General features: G+C 43.0%; 1 protein-coding gene across 2 annotated transcripts in view; it reads left to right on the top strand.

Annotated features, from left to right (window-relative positions):
• Positions 1-20,775, top strand: part of SCN4A (sodium voltage-gated channel alpha subunit 4) — a 140,942-nt gene that overhangs the window by 30,844 nt on the left and 89,323 nt on the right. For both annotated transcript variants that reach the window (XM_040331479.1, XM_040331478.1), the window contains exon 2: positions 20,203-20,519. In XM_040331479.1, coding sequence (XP_040187413.1) covers positions 20,262-20,519 — 258 coding nt within the window. In that variant the 5' untranslated portion in view covers positions 20,203-20,261. The remainder of the gene's footprint in view (positions 1-20,202; positions 20,520-20,775) is intronic.

Consider the following 20,775-nt stretch of genomic DNA (forward strand, 5'->3'; position numbering starts at 1 on the left):
AAGAAACATCACCCAATACAGGGCTCTCTCTCAATACCGTGTTTCCCTGAAAGTAAGACCTACCACAAAAATAAGACCTAGCGTTATTTTTCAGGAGGGCTGCAATATAAGCCCTACCCCAAAAATAAGCCCTAGTTTAGAATGCTTGTAAAATCCTATTATCCACTCTATTACAGTAGTATATAATTTACAATGTGTGTCTTTCTGTAATTTAATTGTGGGGAAGAGAGCTCCGGTGGGTCACAGAAGCGGCCCTATAACGAAGGTAGTTGGCACAATTATATTACAGAAACACAAACATTGTACATTATATACTACTGTAATAGAGTGGATTATTGGATTTTACAAGCATTTTAACTGAGTTCACACTGGGGATTCCTGACAGGCAGGGAGGGAGAGGAGGAGAGAACACAGCACATTACATGGTAAGACCTACCCCCGAAAATAAGCCCTACTGTGTTTCTTTGTTGCCAAAATTAATATAAGACACAGGCTTATTTTTGGGGAAACACGGTACCAATAACTTTTAAAGACATAATAATCGGTCATTTCAAGGAATACAAAAACAAGATGGAATTTTTTTGGGGGAAAACCTCTGTTGTTTTTAAGGAAATTAACACAGAAAAAATATACCTTTTTATAAAAACTTTTATTTATTATTACATATGTAGAAAAAAATTCATTGAAGGTTTCAACATGATAAATATTCAGTACAAATGTTTAAAAGACATTGCATATTGAAAAACTGAAAAAAAGTGATACTGCACACTACATGACTGCTGATACAGATTGGCGATGACACGTAGCGGCTGATCCAACGCATTTCAATTGACAGTAATTGTTAGAATCTTCATCAGGGATATTGTATCACTGTTTATAGAAAATCAAAACAATATACAATACAATACAATATTAACAAAAATTGCACTTTAAAGCAAGTCGATATCCATTATATCCACAAATACAAAAAATGACCACTTACATTTCAATATTAGGTTAATTAATAGCAGATGAATTTCCCATATTTAGGCAAGGTAAAAGACCGTGCAGAAAGACGGAAAATACATATATGAGAGTCCAACGAGGCTGCACAACCCAAAAGTATACGAAAAAATGAAAGGTTTCCCCAAGGGGTTTTTTAAATTGTAAATAAGTCGTTAAATAAAATCTTTTAATCTTTAAGATAGATACATGATTCGTTCAAATGTACAGTAGATTTAAAACACAAACTCTGGTTGACGATACACACAGCAGCATAAAACATTACTTTTGACAGAAAAATATGCCCAAAAAAATATGGTTTGTCAATTGCATTTACAGCATGGTGGTCCACATGAATATTCCAAATACCCCAATGCATTTCGACCCATTTTGTATCTGGTCTTCTTCAGGGGGAATTATGTTTTAAAAAATCTGATTTAAGGTATTTAGCAATATACAAAGCATTGTTATACATTTCAATTCATACGAAAATATTATTATCTCTATATATTCATGAGTGTATTTACCATATAGTGGATGAAAAAGTGGGGATGCATCGCACAAACCAGATGGTTAAAAACCGTTCGGCTCCGCTCGGCTCCAGCGCCCCCCCCACCACCTCAGGCCAAACGCGGTACTGCACACCACTCTGGCCTGAATCCTGCTCGTTTTACGAGACAACATTTGCAAACCGAGTTAGGATTTTTAAAAATACAGTGCTCGTATTGCAAAAGGCTCATTAACTGCGTTACTCGCAATCCGAGGTTTCACTGGTATATTGCATTTGCATGCACTAAAATTCCTTTAAGTGTATTTTTCTGAAAATTTGCGTTTGATAAATGGCTGTGCAAATATTGTGTGATATAAACAATTGCAACAAGCACAGTGTAATACTTCAGGGCCTCTGCTTTCAGAAAATTTATACAGTTTGGGTGTTATAAGTAATTTTCAAAAAAAAAATGCTGATTTTAACATTGACCCGGGCAGCAAGTGGTTTTTAATCATGTTGCTTGGTTTTGACCTTGTTGCATATATGAATTTTTAAGTCCTCTTACTGTCATGTTTCTTGCTCCCATTTCTGCAATTAGCATGATATAAGAGTGTTATGTATATATATATATGCCAGTACTTCTTTTTTAAATGACTCTGTAAACGCTATAAAAAAAGTCTGTATATTTGTATCGATCAATAGTGTTGCCTATTATATGGAGTTATGTTTGCTTTAACATGTATTGAGTTATTGAGTCGAGAGCTTTTCTTTATCGTAATGGCACCTGTTTGCCTGACCACGCTGCATATCAAACTCTTCGCCTTGGCTATAAATAGTGCTTGGGTTGACGTTAAGATATGCTTCTCAGATGGTGATATGGGTGATACAGACACCTGTTCTTAGATTGTACTACGTCTACTCTCCCCGTTCACGTCGGTTAATTGAATCTTCATTTCTGCTCACCATTCACGTCTGCAATTGATCAAGTATTTGTTGCCATTGTTTTTGGATTGTTTTTAAAGTGGTAAAAAAAAAAAGCATTTTAATGCAGTGGGCAGTGCGCTTTTTCCATACATTTGTACACGAGTTATGTACCAAAGCATGAGAATCTGAACTAAACATGAACTTGTACACACGATCTAAAAATCGTACAAAAATATAGTTTTCGAAGTGATCGTACGATAATACGTACGATAATATGATCGTTGGAACCGATCACAACAGATCACCCGATTATTATCTGATATGACAAGCACGAAAATTATTCTCGTATGATTTTCCTTTAAGCAGCACAGTTGTTGTTCAAAAATACAATACAAATACACTTAAACACACTACATCACTTCCAAATTGTTATTCTGTCGTTTTGAGAATGTTCCTCACGTTGGTAAACTCTTCATGTTCGATATGAGACTAGCAACCAAAAAAAAAAAAAGGATCTGTCGTACGATTTTCAGATCGCGTGTACGGGCCATTGGGAAGCATTTTTGTTTGTTGTGTACATTTTTTTTTTTATGATAGGTGCGTTTTGTAAAGCAGTGTTGTTTTAGGCATATGTTTCCGCTTAGTAAAGACAAACCAAATAAATTTCTTGCGCTAGCAAATACAATATAAATAAGGGCTGCTGCAACAGTTACTGATGTAACAATGTGATTTCAATTAAAGTGGGCGCGCTGTTCGTTCTTAAGGGTACTTTCACACTGGGGAAAGGAATGCATTAGCGGTAAAGCGCCGCTAGTTTTAGCGGCGCTTTACTGTAGTTTTGGCAGCGCTTTTGGGGCGCTAGTGGGGCGCTTCTAACCCCCACTAGCGGCTGAAGAAAGATGTTGCAAGCGGCGCTGGTGAATCGCTTTGCCGGCGCTTTGGCAGTGCTGCCCATTCATTTCAATGGACAGGGCGTTTTGGGAGCGGTGTATACACCGCTCCCATACAGTCCCTAACATGCACACCGATCTACTGTGAAAGCACTCACAGGGGAGGCATGAGAGACGCAATTTTTTAGCACTAAAATGTTTGAGAGCTGGTTCTCAATTTTTCTGATAACAAAAGTCCTTGTCGGAAATTTCGATCGTGTGTAGCCAATTCCGGCGCACAAAAATCCATGCATGCTCGGAATCAAGCAGAAGAGCCGCACTGCCTATTGAACTTCATTTTTCTCGGCTCGTCGTACGTGTTGTATGTCACCGTGTTCTTGACATTCAGAATTTTGGACAACATTTGTGTGAACGTGTGTGTATGCAAGACAAGTTTGAGCCAACATCCGTAGGAAAAAAAACATGGTTTTGTTGTCGGAATGTCCGATCGTCTGTACGCGGCATTAGTCTCTTCCCAGCCACTGCACCTGTCACACAGCAGGTGCAGTGGCCAGCAGTGTTAAACAAGCTCCGCTTCACTAAAGAGGTTTGACTAATGCACCTGCCTGTGTGATTTTGTCAGGCTAAACTGAGCTGCACTGAAGCCCTGACACTCGGGTCTTATGGCCCCCACCATGCCACTAAAGCCTCGTACACACAATCCGATTGTTGGCCAACCGAGTGTTTGATTTTTGTCAAAAGGGCGTGTGCCAAGATCTTGTCTTGCATGCTAACTTACACAATTGTCGTGCCACAAATATGAATATAGGGACATACTACGAGGAATTTCAGCTCTTGAGCGCCACCCTTTGGGCCTCTTCTGCTAATTTCATGTTTGGTGAGCATTGATTCCGAGCATGTGTGTTTGTACTTTCGACTTCTGTGTGACGGATTTGTGTACTGACCATACGAAAATCTAACATGGAGCCGTTGTCCACCGGTAATTTACTAGCCTATCATCCAACATTTGTTGACCGAAAATTGGACAACAATTATCAAAAGGAGCGTACTTAAGCCTCATACACGTGATGCTCCTTTGGACAATTGTTGTCAGATTTTCCGACAACAAATGTTGGATAGCTTTAAAATTTTCCAATAACAAATGTGTGTTGTCGGATTATGCGATCGCGTGTCCAAAGTAAAAACACACATGCTCGGAAGCAATGCTAACCATAACACAACATTATCAAAAGTTGCCCAAAGGGTGGCGCTAAAGAGCTGAAACACCACGTCATTCAATTCTTTGTCGTTTGTATGCAAGACAAGTTCATGACCAACGCCCATAGAACAAAAGTCCTACGCTTTGTCTGCGGAAAATCCAATCGTGTGTACAAGGCTTAAAAGTAGGAATTTAACTCCAAACATGCATCCTCCCTTACTTTTATGATGAGAAAAATCTAAAATAGCCTCTCACCTGTTCACGGATCCAGCGTTGTCCTGCAGCAATATGCCATTCATGTGTCTGCACCTGTGTACCGCGCCACTATCTCGGTTCAGCTGTCTGCCTTTTCTGGGTTCAGGCAACTCGGCCCCTGATGACATGACAACTCCAACCTCTGGCCCTTCTGTAAACAGGTTCCGGTAACCTCTTGGGATAAGTAATGAGGATTTTCCAGGGGGCTGCAGAATCAGGATACGTAATTCTCGCCTAGGCTGGAATAACAGCCGGGGGAAGGGGCCCATCAGAATTTTTTTTTTATAAAGCCCCCAAAAAAAGCCAAACAGCTATTATTAATGCCTTTAGGCATAGAGAAAATATTCAGCTTTTAAGAGGGATCTTTGGACAGAATCCAGGTGACAAAGCGTTTTCATGGCACATCATATAAAAAACAAACAAAAAGGAAGGCGCCTCTAAGTGCAGAACACAAGGTGCCAGATTCACAGAGATCGGCGTATCTCATATGCGCTACGCATCACGTCGAATTTACGCCCTAAGATACGACGGCTCAATGGCAAAGACGTGAACGTAACCTACACCCAGTACCCATTCACGTACGACTTACGTAAACGACGTAAAAATATACGCGTGTTCCGACGTCCATGCTTTGCATTACCTGCGCCTCATATAGAAGGGGTAACTTTACGCCGGATGTAAGCCTCCGTAAACGGTGTAGCTAAATCCGACAGGCGCAAGTACGTTCCTGAATCAGCGTATCTAGGTCATTTGCATATTCAACGCGTAAATCTACGGAAGCGCCCCTTGCGGTCAGCATAAATATGCACCCAAGATACGACGGCGTAGGAGACTTGCGTCGGTCGTATCTTGGCAAATTTCAGGCGTATCTAGTTTCAAGAATACGCGTATAGATACGACGGCGCACGTTTGGACTTACGACGGCGTATCTGGAGATACGTCGTCGTACGTCCTTTCTGAATCTGGCCCAAGGAGTTTATTAGCCACAGGGGTTAAAAAGTGGTGGTTAACAGGCTCATCATGTGGAGGAGTCCGGCAATGGTGGTAATCCTGGGATGGCCAAGTCTGCAGTGGGGTGTTGGATGTCCCAGCCGTCCAGCAAAAAATTGGCTAATAAAGTCCTTGTGTTCTGCATTTAGAGGCACCTTCCTTTTTATTTTGTTTCTTCAGAGTCGTTGCTTTCACCTTGAAGTGCTGCCTTAGTGTTCGTAACAGACGGTCATCAGCCGTATCCTCCCCTGTCCGGTTTGGGGATACTTTCTCTGGACAGATGCTGCTATCCAGAAGCACCCTTCATGTTTTTATTATGGCACATCATGTGACTGTAGGCAGGAAAGCAATAAAAAGTCTGTATAATAAAAAAAAAGAGAAACTGGTCACAGGTAAATGAGTCCCTTTAATTCTGCCTCAGGCCTGCCTAATATACAATGTCCCAAAGCATGCCTATTGGTTTTGTTGGACCTCCAAATGACCTCGTACTCTAGGAAATGAATCAGACTATTCTATTTCTATGTAAAAATGAAACCTACTATTGACCTGGAAACAATCTTCTCCAACATCTCTTTCCAAGTAGAAAAATGTAATTAAGCCTACCCTATCCTTATACCAACTTAAATATACCAACCGGGTTTCCCCACGTGGTTTAAAAAAATGTGGGATCCATGCACATGCTCTATATCATTTAGGCTACTATGGTTGTACAAGGAGACTACATTATTGCAGCCATTCTCAACCATGGTTACAAATACTAAAGCTGCTGACTTTAAAAAAATGTACACTTACCTGTCCATTGCGCCCGCAATGTCGGCAGACGAGTCCGAGCAACCGCTCGTCTCTCAGATGCTGCCGCCGCCATCCTTGGTGAGGGAATCAGGAAGTGAGTTCCCTACTGCTCATGCGCAAGTAGCGCAGCGCGAAGTCACTGGTCCCCGCTCTCTCCTGGGACCAGTGTGTTTCCCAGGAGACAGCGGGGGGGGGGGGGGAGTGGCGTGACTCCCGAATTGTGTACACACGCTCGGAATTTAGGACAACAAGTTTTGTTGTTGGGGAAAATCTGAGAACCAGCTCTCAAATTTTTGTTGTCGGGAATTTCGACAGCAAATGTCCAATGTACACACAGTTGGAATTTCCAACAAAAAGCTCCCATCGAACATTTGTTGTCGGAAATTCCGACCGTGTGTATGCGGCATAAGGGTGGCATTCGCCCAAGTGGCTATAAATGTATGGGACTTTTTTCCCAATTAAACCCCAATAAATGGGTTTTTGCAGAGGATCTGGAAACTATTTCAAGGATTCCACTAAATCTATAGGTAAAAAGGCTGAGAAAGGTTGCTTTACTGTATACACTCACTACTTTATCATTTAATCTGCTGTGCTCTTGTCACCATGGATATTGATCTTTTTACCACTTCTCTGATGTTTTCGAAATTGTGTTCACTATATTGCTTCTATACCTGTCTGTATATCTAAAACTCAATGAACAGCATAAAAAAACCCTAAAGAGGTTGTAGAGGCAGAAGGTTTTTTATCTTAATGCATTAAGCTAAAAAGCCTTCTGTGTGCAGCAGTCCCTCTCTGTCCAGCGATGTCCATGAGTGTCTCAGCCGTCTTAGATTCTCCTGTTTGGCTGAAACAAAGCAGTGGAGCCATTGCTGTCAATCAAAGTCATCTAGCCAATCATGAGAGAGAGGGAGCGGGGCCAGGGCAGGGCTCAATGTTTGAATGGACAGAAGGAGCTGTGACTCAGCTTGGGTGCCCCCATAGCAAGCTGCATGCTGTGGGGGCACTGAATAGGAGGGAGGGACCAGGATCACAGAAGAGGGACCCGAGAATAGGAGGATCCAGGGTTGCTCTGTGCAAATCCACTGCAACAGAGCAAGTAAGTATAACATGTTTGTAAAGTTTTTGTTTTTCCCTATAAAAATAACAATAACTTTAATATGTGTATTTTTAGGATTTATTTGCGCTGGTTGATCTGTTTTTATTAACTTTAATATGTTTGGCTTCAATTTTTGTTTCATTTTCCAGTGTAACATACCTTTCTGGACAGTATTTACTATATATACAGTCTTTGTTTTACAAACAGTTACTATGAGGCGAAGGATTACTAATGATTGAGCACTGTGGGTTAACTAGAAAAGACAGCAAAAGAAGCTCCCTTTTGGAAAAAAATCTGTCTTATTGAAACTACTACTGAGCCCAGGGATGACTGATAAGAGATGAATCACTGCTCTGACTCTGATTCAGTTCTGCATTTAGATTTTTAGTTTGATCCAGCTTTAAACAACACATCTTTTATACAACAGATATGTTTTTCCAACAGATCGTAGGAAGATAGTGGGAGAGCTATAAGCCAAGAGCTCTACCTGCTGGATAGATTTGAGGGCTGCATCATTTTCATATGCAGTAATTTATATTTATCTGAGTAAAAAAATATATATATATATTTACTTTTTATATTTTAGTCCTGACTACAATAAAAAAAATGTTTTCATACAAAACCACTATATATTCCCTTTAAAGAGATATGATTACATTCTTTACGTTGTTATGCCCTCCATGGGACAAAGTACATTTGTCTTATGTAGTGCGGTGCTTCCTAAATCTTGTTATGAGGTCCCACTTGCCTCCCCTCCCCTATCCTCCGTGGCTGACAACAGCTAAACCCGCTGGATTGAACAAAAGAAAACTAGTAGTGTGTCCGAGGCTTAAAGGGGTTGTAAAGCTTTGTGTTTTTTCACCTTAATGCATCCTTTGCATTAAGGTGAAAAAACACCTTGCAGACCACCTTGCCCCCCGAGCCCCCATTTTACTTACCGGCTATGACCAACGACTGTATGACACGGGAGCGCGCCCGCAAGCTAACCCCCTTGGGAGAGCACTCCTCAGAGGGGGGTTAGCTCCTGCTGGGCGGAGCCGAGACAGCCGCCAAGAGACCCCAGAAGACGAGGATCGGGGCCACTCTGTACAAAATGAACTGCACAATGGAGGTAAGTATGACATGTTTGTTATTTAAAAAAAAAAAAAAACCCACACAACCCCTTTAAGTTTACAAATACCTCCCTAAGACCCGGTTCACACTGGGCTCAGCCGCCTGACGAGTTGCGTCCCATTAAATGCAATGGAACCGTTTCTAATAGGAGTGACGCAAGTCGCTCCGACTTAGAAAAAGGTTCTTGTACGACTTTGGGGGCGGCTCGGGGCGACCTGCATTGACTTCTATACAGAAGTCATTTTGCAAATCGCCTCTGAAGTCGTCCTCAGGATGACTTGCAGAGTCGCCCCCGAAGTCGTGCCGCCCCAGTGTGAACCCACTCTAAGAAAGCCCCCGAAGTCCAAAAAACATAGGGAGCACTAATGTGTAAACAGTCACTTTTTCCAAGAAAGTCAAATGCTGTTGCTCCCTCTTTTGCCTCTCCTGTGGTAGGGCTGCTCTGGCTCTTGTTAATATTTTAAAGCATATGTTTAAAATATAGAGTTATATAGTATATCTACCTGTGGACAGCTTTATATTACCATGACAAGCTAGATTCGCTTTTTGTTGACGCTCTCATAGAGACTACATGAAGTGATTGGTTTTCAAACTGGCAGACCCCCGTCATGAGAAGCACTAACCATACACCGGGTAGCCGGACACCATGTTATTTTTGCTTAGGCTGTGGCATCATGGATGCTGAGATGAAGTGATTTCATACACAAAATTATAATGTTCTTTGTTAGTGAAGACACATTCCTTCTTAATTCATGATGTGATGTATTGATGTTTTCATCAGACCCTTGATCTGCCAGATCAGGGGTCTCCAAACTTTCTAAACAAAGGGCTAGTTTGCTGTTCTTCAGATTTTAGGGGGCTGCCAGACTGTGGCCAATAGGAGTATAAATTGTCCTGGTATCAGTGGGAGTAAATAATGCACCTTTGGTAATAGGGGGGGAATAGTGCCCCGTAGTTTCTGTCAGTAGGAGGGATAGCATCCCATCGTTGGTGTCAGTGGGAAGAATAGTGCCTCATCATTGGTATTAGTGGAAGGAATAGATCCCCATTGTTGGTGTCAGTTTAAGAAATAGTGCCACCAGGGCCGCCATCAGGGGGGTACAGGCATTACACCTGTAAGGGGCCTGGTGGTCCCCAAGGGCCCGGCCGCCCCACCCATTTTTTTCATTCGTCTGACACCCCCCCCCCACCTTTAACTCGTGGCAGGAGAGAGAAGAGAACACTTGACTTTGTTTTGTTTGTCAGCTAGAAACCCCTAGAAGAAAAGAGATAACACTTTCGTTGCCACACCCCCCCCCCCCCGCTTATCTCGCGGCAGGAGAGAGGAGCTCCCCCCCGGTTCCAGTTCTCTGCTCCAGAGGGGCCCTGCCTAAAGCTGTGTAGTGGGCCCCAAAATTTGTGATGGCTGCCCTGAGTGCCACATCGTTGTTTTTAATGGAAGAAATAGGGCCCCGTTGTTGATGTCAGTAGATGGAATTATGCCCCATTGTTGGCGTCTGTGTGAGGAATAATGTCTTGTATCAGTGAGAGGAAAAGTTACCCATGGGCCAAATAAAGGCAAGCAAAGTGACCCATGGGCTGCAGTTTGGAGTCCACTGTGCTAGATGGATTATTTTCCATGTTTTAAAAAGTTGCCAGTTTGACCATTTCTGTGGTATTGCGTTCATTTTATTCTGTGGTATATTCACACTTTCCTTTTGGGCAGTTGTGATGTAAGCATAAATGATATGCTTTACAAATTCTTTGTACAAAGAGTGTTGAGGTTTGCAAAAGGCATTCAATCCTTAAGATGAGTCTAGTTCCAAATAGAAGCAGCGAGGAAGACGGGCCAAAGAACTGGCACATGTCCATGTGCTTTATAATGCCTGAAGGAAGGTATCAGTTCACAGCTAATCCAGCCGACAGGAGAAAGGTTCATTCCAGCCCCAGATTGAATTTAGTTAGGAGCGGAAACGAATCCATTTTTAAGTGTGTAAAATAGTAGGGAATGGGACGGAGAATGCAAAAGAGGGAGGGCTGCTATTGGGACCTCGGATGTTAGTTTGTGCCCTGTTTTACTCTTGCTGCCCTCCTCCTGCGTCTCTCACTCTCGGCTTCATCCGTTATTTAGAAGGAATGAACAGAGTCATCAGGCAGAGGAAACTTGACCCCGCCATGCTCCTTTGGATGATCTGGAATGGCAGCTGAAGAGTCAGCCTTGTGCCTGGAATCGCTTCATAGCAGTCCTATTGCTAGGAGTCACTCACTCTTCCCTGTCTGTGAATACAAATCAGTGGAAGGGTAGATATTGATTTATATACTACTGAATACTCTTCTATGTCTTGGTACAGGGACAGGGCAAGAGTTCATGTACTGACAGCCTCAAACAAATAGAAATACCGTGAAATTCAAAACCTTTGTGGAAACAAATTGTAATTATCCACAAGCTGGCCAAAGAACTTTTTTTTAATTTTGACATGCTTTGACCTTTTTCACCTCCTTTAACACAAGATTTTGTCTTTTTAAACAGTTTTAATGTTTGTCTTGGAAGGTTGAAATGAGGAGGTGAAATGAAAAGGTAACCCATAAAAAAAAGTGAAAAATTGGGAGCAAATCATGCCAAATTGTAAGAACTTTTTTAGATTCTGCAAGTCATAAAACGATTATGCCAGCTGTAGGCCAAAATTCCCAGCAAAACTTTCAGTAAAGAATTGGGTGAAAAGACTGCAGAGACCATCTGGGACCCGAAAAGACAACATTTAGGTGCCGCTCAGGAAGAGGTAAAGTCCAACTAGACCACTTTGTGTGCAGACAGGGACAGGGAGCTCCTAGCTCCAAGCTGCAGAAATGTCAACGGAAAAGATCCATAAGCCACATATCATGAAGCAGACCCGTGCCAGACCATGCCCCAATATGTTTTGCTCCTCCCCTTGGAGCCTAATAATGAATAAGCTCCAAGTGGTGGAGCAAAACACATTGGTGGTGTGGCCTGGCTGGAGTCCGGGCTAACATTCATCTCACTTCATGCATATGGGTCTGTTTCATGATGTGTGGCCTTAGTGAGAGGGCACACCTGGGCACTGCCCATGGGCCCCAGTTGCATGGGGGGCCTCTGCACTTTCCCCAAAGCAGCTGGTCCTTGAGCCCATGCTGCCCGAAATTGGGGGCCCCATTATGGCACTGAGAGTGATGGATACAAAGAAGAAGCAGGCTGGCAGCAATGCGCTGTGCTGTGCAGAACGATACCTATTATTTCACAGCAAGCAGGGAGGGGCAGGGCCGGAGCGCCATGTGATGCTCTGACCCCACCCTATGCAGCGTGAATGCTCTGGACTCGAAGGCTGCAGGGTAGGTGCTGGAGTGGGAGCTGCTGAGTCGGCAACACTGAGAGCCCACCTGCAGAAGTAACCTTGTGGATGGTGTCATGGTGAGCCCAGCTGGTCAGCACTGTTTGCACTGAAAGGCTTGGAATGCCCAGAGGGATGCTCCCTCCTCCGTCCCTCCTTCTGCCTGCTTGATTGGTATAAGTGAGTGCAGTGCTGGAGGTGGGAACAGAGCCAAAAGTTTACATGCACTGTATCTCCACTGGAAAAGGGGGGAAAACAATGCTGAGGGGGGATCTGGGGTGTATAGGGGTAGCAGTGCTTGAGGTAGCTTGGGTGGCTATAGTGTTAGAGGTATCAGGGATGTAGGGAGGCCACAGTGTAGGGGGTATCAGGGATGTAGTGGGGTCACAATACAAGGGGTATCTTATAGTATATGGTTACAGTGCTGGGAGGAATATCTGGGGTCTAAAGGGGTCAGAGTGCTGGGGGGGCATGAATCTAGCAGATATATTGTATGCACAGGACAGCTTTGTTACTTTATGTATGTAGTATTTTCCCCACTGTTTCTGTGCTGTACAGAATGATCATGTAGTTAATGCGGAGCTCCACCCAAAAGGGGAAGCTCCGCTTGTTTGCCTCCTACCTACTTGATGTCTGTTTACCTGCACTGTCTCCATTGTAGGGGCCCCAAAGCATTAGTTTGCCCAGGGGCCCATGATGCTATTAAGATGGCCCTGGCTGTTGGATCTTTTTCTTTTGAGAGACCATCTGATGTTGCTGGTTATTGACATAAATAAGTGAAGAAATGTGTGCCGAAAAGATACATTGCTAACCCTTAAAGAAAATCTGTGCTTGAAGAGCTTCCGTTCTCGGTCACGACCGGAAGTAAAAATTACCCGGATTTTTTCTGACGCGTTGCGTCACTGTCCACATGACTTTCTCAAAGGGTATGCCTGCTATTGAGTGGCATTGGCTTGAGAGTCTGAAAGCCCTGGGGATAGACCTGTTAGAGTGGAAATTGATCTGTCATATGAGCAGTAGTATCTGGGGACGAATCGGCCAGTGTGGATTTGTCAGTGAGGCAGATACATGAGGTGAGAGGCTGGGGTAAACATTACCACACACACTGTATGGTGGAGATTGGCTGGACGGTGGCACTTGCACTTTATATCCGATTAACTTTATTACACGTTTGAAGTGACTGTCACAATTGGATTCTTATTGCACCGTGTATGGGTCTTTTTTTATTTACATTGAACCTTATATTTTAAAATGTACTGCTCAATTTTATTATATTTATTTATTTATTTTGGCAAATTGTTTTTTAGCACATTCTTTCATTCTATGATAGCTCTGAATTGTTTTTTGCACAAACGAATTTGCACAATTTTTGCCTATTTTGCACAATTATTTGCAATTGTTTTTTCTTCTACTTATTGCCGCATTTAATATTTTGCACAGATTGAATCATTATTTGCACATGGATTCCATCTTCAATTAAGATTTTAGCTTAATTATTATTAGGATTAGTTAGCGCCACATTCCCTACATTTACCTTTTATGCTGTGGTTTGCGCATTAGTACCCCCCCCCCTTTGTACAATACACATTAAGTGTCATCCATTTTGGGTCTAGATCGGCTTAGCGCTTGTTTATAGCATCAGTTTGAGAACCGTATGATATCATTTAGAATTAATTGACAGGTGCATTTGACCCGCAATGGACCTCCTTTTCATCTGTATTTGACACGCTTCAAGTAAGGCCCCTTTCACATGGGGCGGATCAGTAATGATCCGCCCCGTGAACCTCCGCTTGCTCAGCAGGGATCGCTCCGTTGATCCCCGCTGAGCCGGCGGATGACAGGGCGGTCCCTGCACACTGTGCAGGGACCGCCCTGTCTTTTCTCCGCTCTCCCCTATGGGGGGATCGGATGAACATGAACCGTCTGTCCATGTTCATCCGATCCGCCAGACGGATGGAAAAGTAGGTTTTTCCTCCGTCACACTTTGGCGGATCGGAGCGGGTTGGATGTCAGCGGGCATGTCACCGCTGACATCTGCGGCTCCATAAAGGAGCACGGAGCACCCGTTCAGGTCCGCCTAAAAAACTGGCAGGCGGATCTGAACGGGCCGCCCGTGTGAAAGAGCCCTAAGGCTTGCATCTCCATGGACTTGTATGGGAATGCAAAACCCACCTTTAGAGAACAAAAGCCTGTCAACACAGACTCTTAAGGCTGAAGCTATCCTTTAGGCTGGGTTCACACAATTGTGAATTGGATGCCGAATGCATCCAATTCGCACAACAGGAGATTGTGACCGGCTCTCTATGTAGCTGGTTCACTCATCTCAGCAGTGGCTCCGGTGCAAATTTTTGGTCCGTTTTAGGTCCGAATTTAGCCCAAAAAATCTGGCTAAAATAGGACCTGAAACAGTGAATGGAGATGCCCTGGACTCCTGCTGTGAGCCGCTGCGTTCTCCATTGCGAACCCAGCCTCAGTAAAGAACTTGTGTAACAGTCTTATGAGCCATGAAATTGAACCTCCTATAAAAATAGTGAACAGATGTGAACATTGCAGTGACACGTATACCAATGGGTTTATGGGTCTGCAATTTGTTTCCTGTTAATGAGATCCTGATGTGGACACAGCAAGTGCTGGTGCACTTGACTTATTGCTGTCTCAGAAGGAACATATGGAGAGGATGAAACTGAATACCTTGTCCATATCCTGTAATGTGCACTCTGTTACTTTGTGTACGGTTTAAGCATCTTAAAAAAATGTATGAGATGTAACATTGCTTATTGGTATATACTTATAGCCTTGTTTATGACCTAATTTTATAATAAACCAACTAATTTACAACACCGTTAACTGATTGATACAAGATAGGATTACGTTGGCGCGAGTCTTTTTTTTCCCATCGGAAAGTTAAGTGTGCTATTAACATGGTGTAAAATTACTCCACCATGTTAAAGTATGGCCATCGTTCCCGCATCGATTTTGAATTTTTTTTTCCGGCGTAAGTACGTTACTCACGTCGCGATTCACAAACACGCCGGGGCCGCCGTAATTTCGCGCAAAGCACGTCGGGAAAATTGCGAACGGAGCATGCGCAGAACGTCCGGCGCGGGAGCGCGCCTAATTTAAATGGTACACGCCCCATTTAAATTGGGCGGGCTTGCGTCGGACGGGTTTACGTTAAACCGCCGCAAGTTTACAGGTAAGTGCTTTGAGAGTCAGGCACTTACACTGAAAACTTGCGGTGGTGTAACGTAAACAGGTTACGTTGCGCCGCCGCAATTGTACCTGAATCTGACCCTAACTTTCCAGTTTTAAGATGCTCAGAAATCTGAAATGCGCAGATACCTTATATGTGTAACATGGAAATGAAAATACTGTACACATTTGCAGTACAAATTATTTATTCAATGAGTAAATAATGAGCACTTGTCTTAGTATATAAAGTAAAGCTGTTTTTTTTTTCTTGAATGCCCAGTCATGTGCAGGAGACTTAGGCTGGGTTCACACTTATGCGATTGCTGACATCGCATAGGATTTGCACCGCATTCCTGTGCAGGATCCCCCCAAGTCCCCCCTTATTCTTACTTAAGGCTGATCCGATCCAGCGACATGCAAAAGAGCAGCGTCCATCACCGCTGTCTCCCTCCTCAATGGGCAGATTGATAGAAGTGGGAGCCTTTGGCCCCGCTCCAGACAATCAACTCAAATGACTGAAGGAGCAGGGGGCAGGGCCCAGTCCCACTGTCTGTGTCAATGGATACAGCAGTGGAGCTTGTGAGTGAACACGCACCAGTGCCTCCATGGGAAGTGGCTTCCTGTGGGGGCACTGGACAGATATGAGGAGCCAGGAGCACCAGTATGGGACCCGACAAGAGGAGGATCTGGGCTGCAGGGGCTTCGATCGCTGCAGGGGCTTCGATCTCAGGTAAGTAATTTATTAAGAGCTAGTATGCTATGCATAATAGCTCATTATGCCTTTGTTTTGCAGGGTGTTTTTTACTTCCTTTTTAAGGGGGGGTTAGTTGGCAGGCAGCAAAAATGCAGCTCATCCACACACTGTACGTGATTTTGTGCACGCGCTTTAGGGGGAATGCACGGGTCGTTGGCACGCCACTCCAGCTGTGATTGGACACAGTGGGAGCCGATCAGCGGGTCCGGCAGCTGCTGATCACAGGTGCAATGCTTTACAGGCTCCAGTGTGAAAAACAATAATAAATGCACTTTTTTTTACCAGCAAAAGATGTGCATTTGTTATTTTTTTTTATTGAAAAGGTGAATTTATCCTTTAACCTCTTCACACCGGCCATATGCATATGGTGAGCCTTAATGCAGAGAGGCCGCATTTATTCATATCAAAAATGTAAACCATGCCGTGCCAAGAGCACGCACCCTCAGAATAGTTACCGGCGGGTAACAGAAAGCTCCCGATCGCTACTTGGGAGATTTTCGATTATGTTACCACTGTGACAGCCAATCACAGTGGTCACATGACTGAAATGCCCGCCTCCCGACGTCTGAAACCTCTTAATGCCGCGTACACACAGTCGGAATTTCCAACAACAAATGTTCAATGGGAGCTTAATGTCGGAAATGCCGACCGTGTGTAGCCTCCATTTGCTGTCGGAATCTCCGACAACAAAAATTTGTGAGCTGCTTCTCAAATTTTCCGACAACAAAATCCGTTCTCGTAAATTCCGATCGTGTGTGAACAATTCCGACGCACAAAATTCCACGCATGCTCTGAATCAAGTACGAGACAGAAGCGCTCGGCCTGGTAAAACTAGCGTTCGTAATGGAGATAGCACATTCGTCACAATGTAACCGACTGAAAAGCACAAGGCTGAAAAGCGTGAATCGTCTCTCACCAAACTTCTACTAACACAACTGGTATTGAACTTCCCTTTAATAGTGCCGTCGTACGTCTTGTATGTCACCGCGTTCTTGGCGATCGGAATTATGACAACATTTGTGCAACCGTGTGTATGCAAGACAAGTTTGAGCCAACATTCCGTCGGGAACAAAATCCACGGTTTTGTTGTCGGAATTTCTGATCGTCTGTACGCGGCATTAAAGGGCATGGAGGCGCCGTGCTAAGGGGTTCAATAAATCTTTGTTGAGAAGATAATAGGGGCTGCCATTGCCGATTTTTCATAGTCCAAATGCTATATGCCTTACTGCCATGCTGACCCCCTGGCTTCTCTATGCTTTGAGTCACAGACTCGGGACAAGTATATAAATAAGGAACCCGTCATTATCCTGCTTATCCTGGGTCAATGTTAAAGTCGGAGTGTGAGAACAATAGCCAGGCAACTGGTATTTTCAGAAGGCAGTCAGCAATAGCAATCTCATTGTTACTCTTATAAAAGGTTTATTATAAGAATTTATTTGAAGACCTTTTACTTTGCTTTGACGGTTTGTGTCGCGTTGTCCAAGTGTAAATTCTGGTCTGCTTTCTCCACCCCTAGATGCTCAAATCTCACAAGAGATACAAGATACAAGGGGAGCAGCTTCCGTTGTGTAGTTTTGTGGATAGTTGATCTGCCTACCATGTTTAGAGATCAGATCCATGTCAGGGAAATGTATGCAAACAGATGCTTGTTCAACATTTAGCTGGCCTGCTGCTAGACTTCTTGGAAAAGAGACCTCTTTATTGCGTGCTGTGCTGTTATAAGAAACCTTATTTGATCTGCTTTGCTGGTGAGATGATATTCTTTTTCTGTATATTATTGTCTTGGATAAGTAGCAGGTTGCTGTTTGATGTAGACATGTTAATATATTGTACTTTGAAAATTGCAAAACTGCTTTGGATTTTACCTGGGCTTGTCCAAAGGTGTCTTTATTTGAAGTTACCCTATTTTATTTTATTTTTAAGTAATGGTCTTATAATTATGCACAACGCTATCAAGTGTTCAATTTGTGTTTTGCCTCTTAATTGTAGACGGGTTTCCTTTTTTAGATATTTTATTGCTTACTGATTTCAATGTATGATACAATTGGTTCTAAGTAAATTGAGAAACCCGAACGTTCTAATTCAATCAGCAATATGCCTGATATTTGTGACTGTGGGTGTACGTTTTTAGTCACTTTCAATTGTCAGTTCGCAAAAGAATCCGTTGAATAGATTGTAAAATAGCATTTCAATTAGTGTTGTGATCAAATGATTTTATTCAAGAAGATCTTATTACAGCAAGCATGAAAATGTTATTCATAATAACATTTTGTCATTTTGGATTATTCTGAAAACAATGGGGGTTATTTACTAAAGGCAAATCCACTTTAAACTACACTTGAAAGTGCACTTGGAAAGGCAGTCGTTGTAAATCGGAGGGGTAGATCTGAAATGTGCAAGCTAAAATGCTGTTTTTTATTTCCTGTCATGCCCCCCCTCGGATCTACAGCGACTGCACTTCCAAGTGCAATTTCAAGTGCACTTGTAGTGGAAAGTAGATTTGCCTTTAGGAAATAGCCCCCAATGTGTTCACCATCTGCTGAAAAACTTCTGAAAACATAAAAAAAATAAAATTGAAATCTAATCTTACTATTTCTCTTTGAAGTCTTATAAATGTTTTAGTATTTTGGTTTACATATGTTTATTCTATAAATAATGGCCCGGATTCACACAGCACTTACGCCGACGTATCTCGAGATACGCCGCGTAAGTGCAATATGCGCCGTTATATCTGTGCGCCGTGCCCACAAACTAAGATACACCAGAAAATAGGGCTTCATCAACCGACGTAACTTGCCTACGCCGGCGTAGAGTGGGCGCATATTTACGCTGGGCGCATTTGCTGCTCCCATTGATTTTCTAGGCACATATGCAAATGAGGGAGATACGCTGATTCACAAATGTACTTGCGCCCGGCGCATAATATACACGGTTTGCGTAAGTCGTACGTCGGCGTAAAGATATTCCCCATTAATGACGCGCAACCCATGCAAAGGTATGGACCAGGAACAAAAGCCGTCGTATTTTACGTCGTTTACGTTGTATGTGAATATGGCTGGGCGTAGGTTATGTTCACGCCGTAGGCAGTGATTCGACGTATCTTAGGCAGTTGTTTTGACGTGATTCTGAGCATGCGCACTGGATGCGTCAACGGGACGGCGCATGCGCCGTTCATTTTTTCGTATCTGTCTGGCGCTCGGCCAGTACCGCATCCGCCGCTGGGGGCATTTCGTGTCGAAATGCCGCCTCGGGTATGCAAATTAGCACTTACGGAAATCCACAAAGCTTTTCAGCTTCGTTTTTTCTCTGTAAGTTTTAGTTTGCAAACGCAAAATTAGGGCTGCTTTTACAAGTGTAAACTGTTTACACCATGTAAAAGCAGACCCTTCTGTCCAGCGACTAGATTTTTTTTTTGTTTTGAATTTTTTTTTTTTCGCGTATCTTTTTTTTTCCCCCGACGCAACTTTATTGACCCGTCGCGATCCACAAAGTTCGGCGTAAACGTAATTTCGCGCTATGCACGTCGGGAAAATGACGTCACGAGCATGCGCAGTACAGCCGGCGCGGGAGCGCGCCTAATTTAAATGGGAATTGCCCCCATGAAAAGAGGAACGCCTTGCGCCGGCGGAATTTAAGTTACACAGCCCCAAATTTCTAGGTAAGTGCTTTGTGGATCGGGCACTTAGGTAGAAATTTTAAGACAGTGTAACTTAAATGCGAAAATTTACATTACGGCGGATCTTTGTGATTACCCCCTTAGTGTCTAACAGGAGAAAGCTCTATGTTGCGTTAAGAAAGGCCTGGATATTTTCCTAAATATACATAATATAACTGAGTACTAAGATTTGTAGGTAAAGTTGATCCGGGGTAAATCTGATTGCCTCTCGGGGGATCAGGAAGGAATTTTCTCCCCTGCTGTAGCAAATTGGATCATGCTCTGCTGTTTTTTTTTGCCTTTCTCTGGATCAACTGTGGGTATGGAGTTGGGTGTATGGGATAGTACTATGTTTTTTATTTTGTTTGTTTATTTTGTTGTGGTTGAACTGGATAGACTTGTGTCTTTTTTTCAACCTGACTAACTATGTAGCAGTAATCGTATACTATGTAGCTTATAGCACACAACTTTTTATGTTTTTAGATATCATGCTTGTGTATTTGTTTATCTGTATATAACATTGTAGTTGCCTTTTTGTTTTTTCAGGTTTTAGATTTTGAGCCAGACAGGCCACATCACGCTAAGCCTAACTACAGAATGACAATATGGCCACCAAGATGCATCCTCCCGGCCCTGACAGCCTGCGGCGATTTACAAAAGAAAGCCTTGCGAAGATAGAGAAATACATTGAGGAGGAGAAGATACGCAAAGAGAAAAATATTGACCCTCTTGAGGAGGAAATACTAAAAGCCAACAATGGCCTGGAAGTTGGAAAGAGTCTGCCACTTATTTATGGTGATCCAGCTCCAGAACTTATTGGAGTACCTCTGGAGGATCTTGATCCTTTCTATCGTAATCAAAAGGTGATGCTTTAAAAAGAAAATTTAATATTTTGCGAGTATTGGTATTTAATGTAATGCTGATGACCTTTGTTAAGAGAATAGTTTTAAGCTAGCAGAGGTTCCCAACCTTTTTTTTTTTCTTTTAATTCTTTATTTAACAAAAGACAGCGGTTTACAATCTCGGCAATAGTACTGACATGGTATTTCAGTCACAGCTGACGGTTCAATAAACATATTCAAACAGGTTAGGATCAGGAGGTCGAAGACCTATAACCAT

Source organism: Rana temporaria, chromosome 12, assembly GCF_905171775.1.
Source record: "Rana temporaria chromosome 12, aRanTem1.1, whole genome shotgun sequence".
In the NCBI taxonomy this organism is placed as follows: domain Eukaryota; kingdom Metazoa; phylum Chordata; class Amphibia; order Anura; family Ranidae; genus Rana; species Rana temporaria.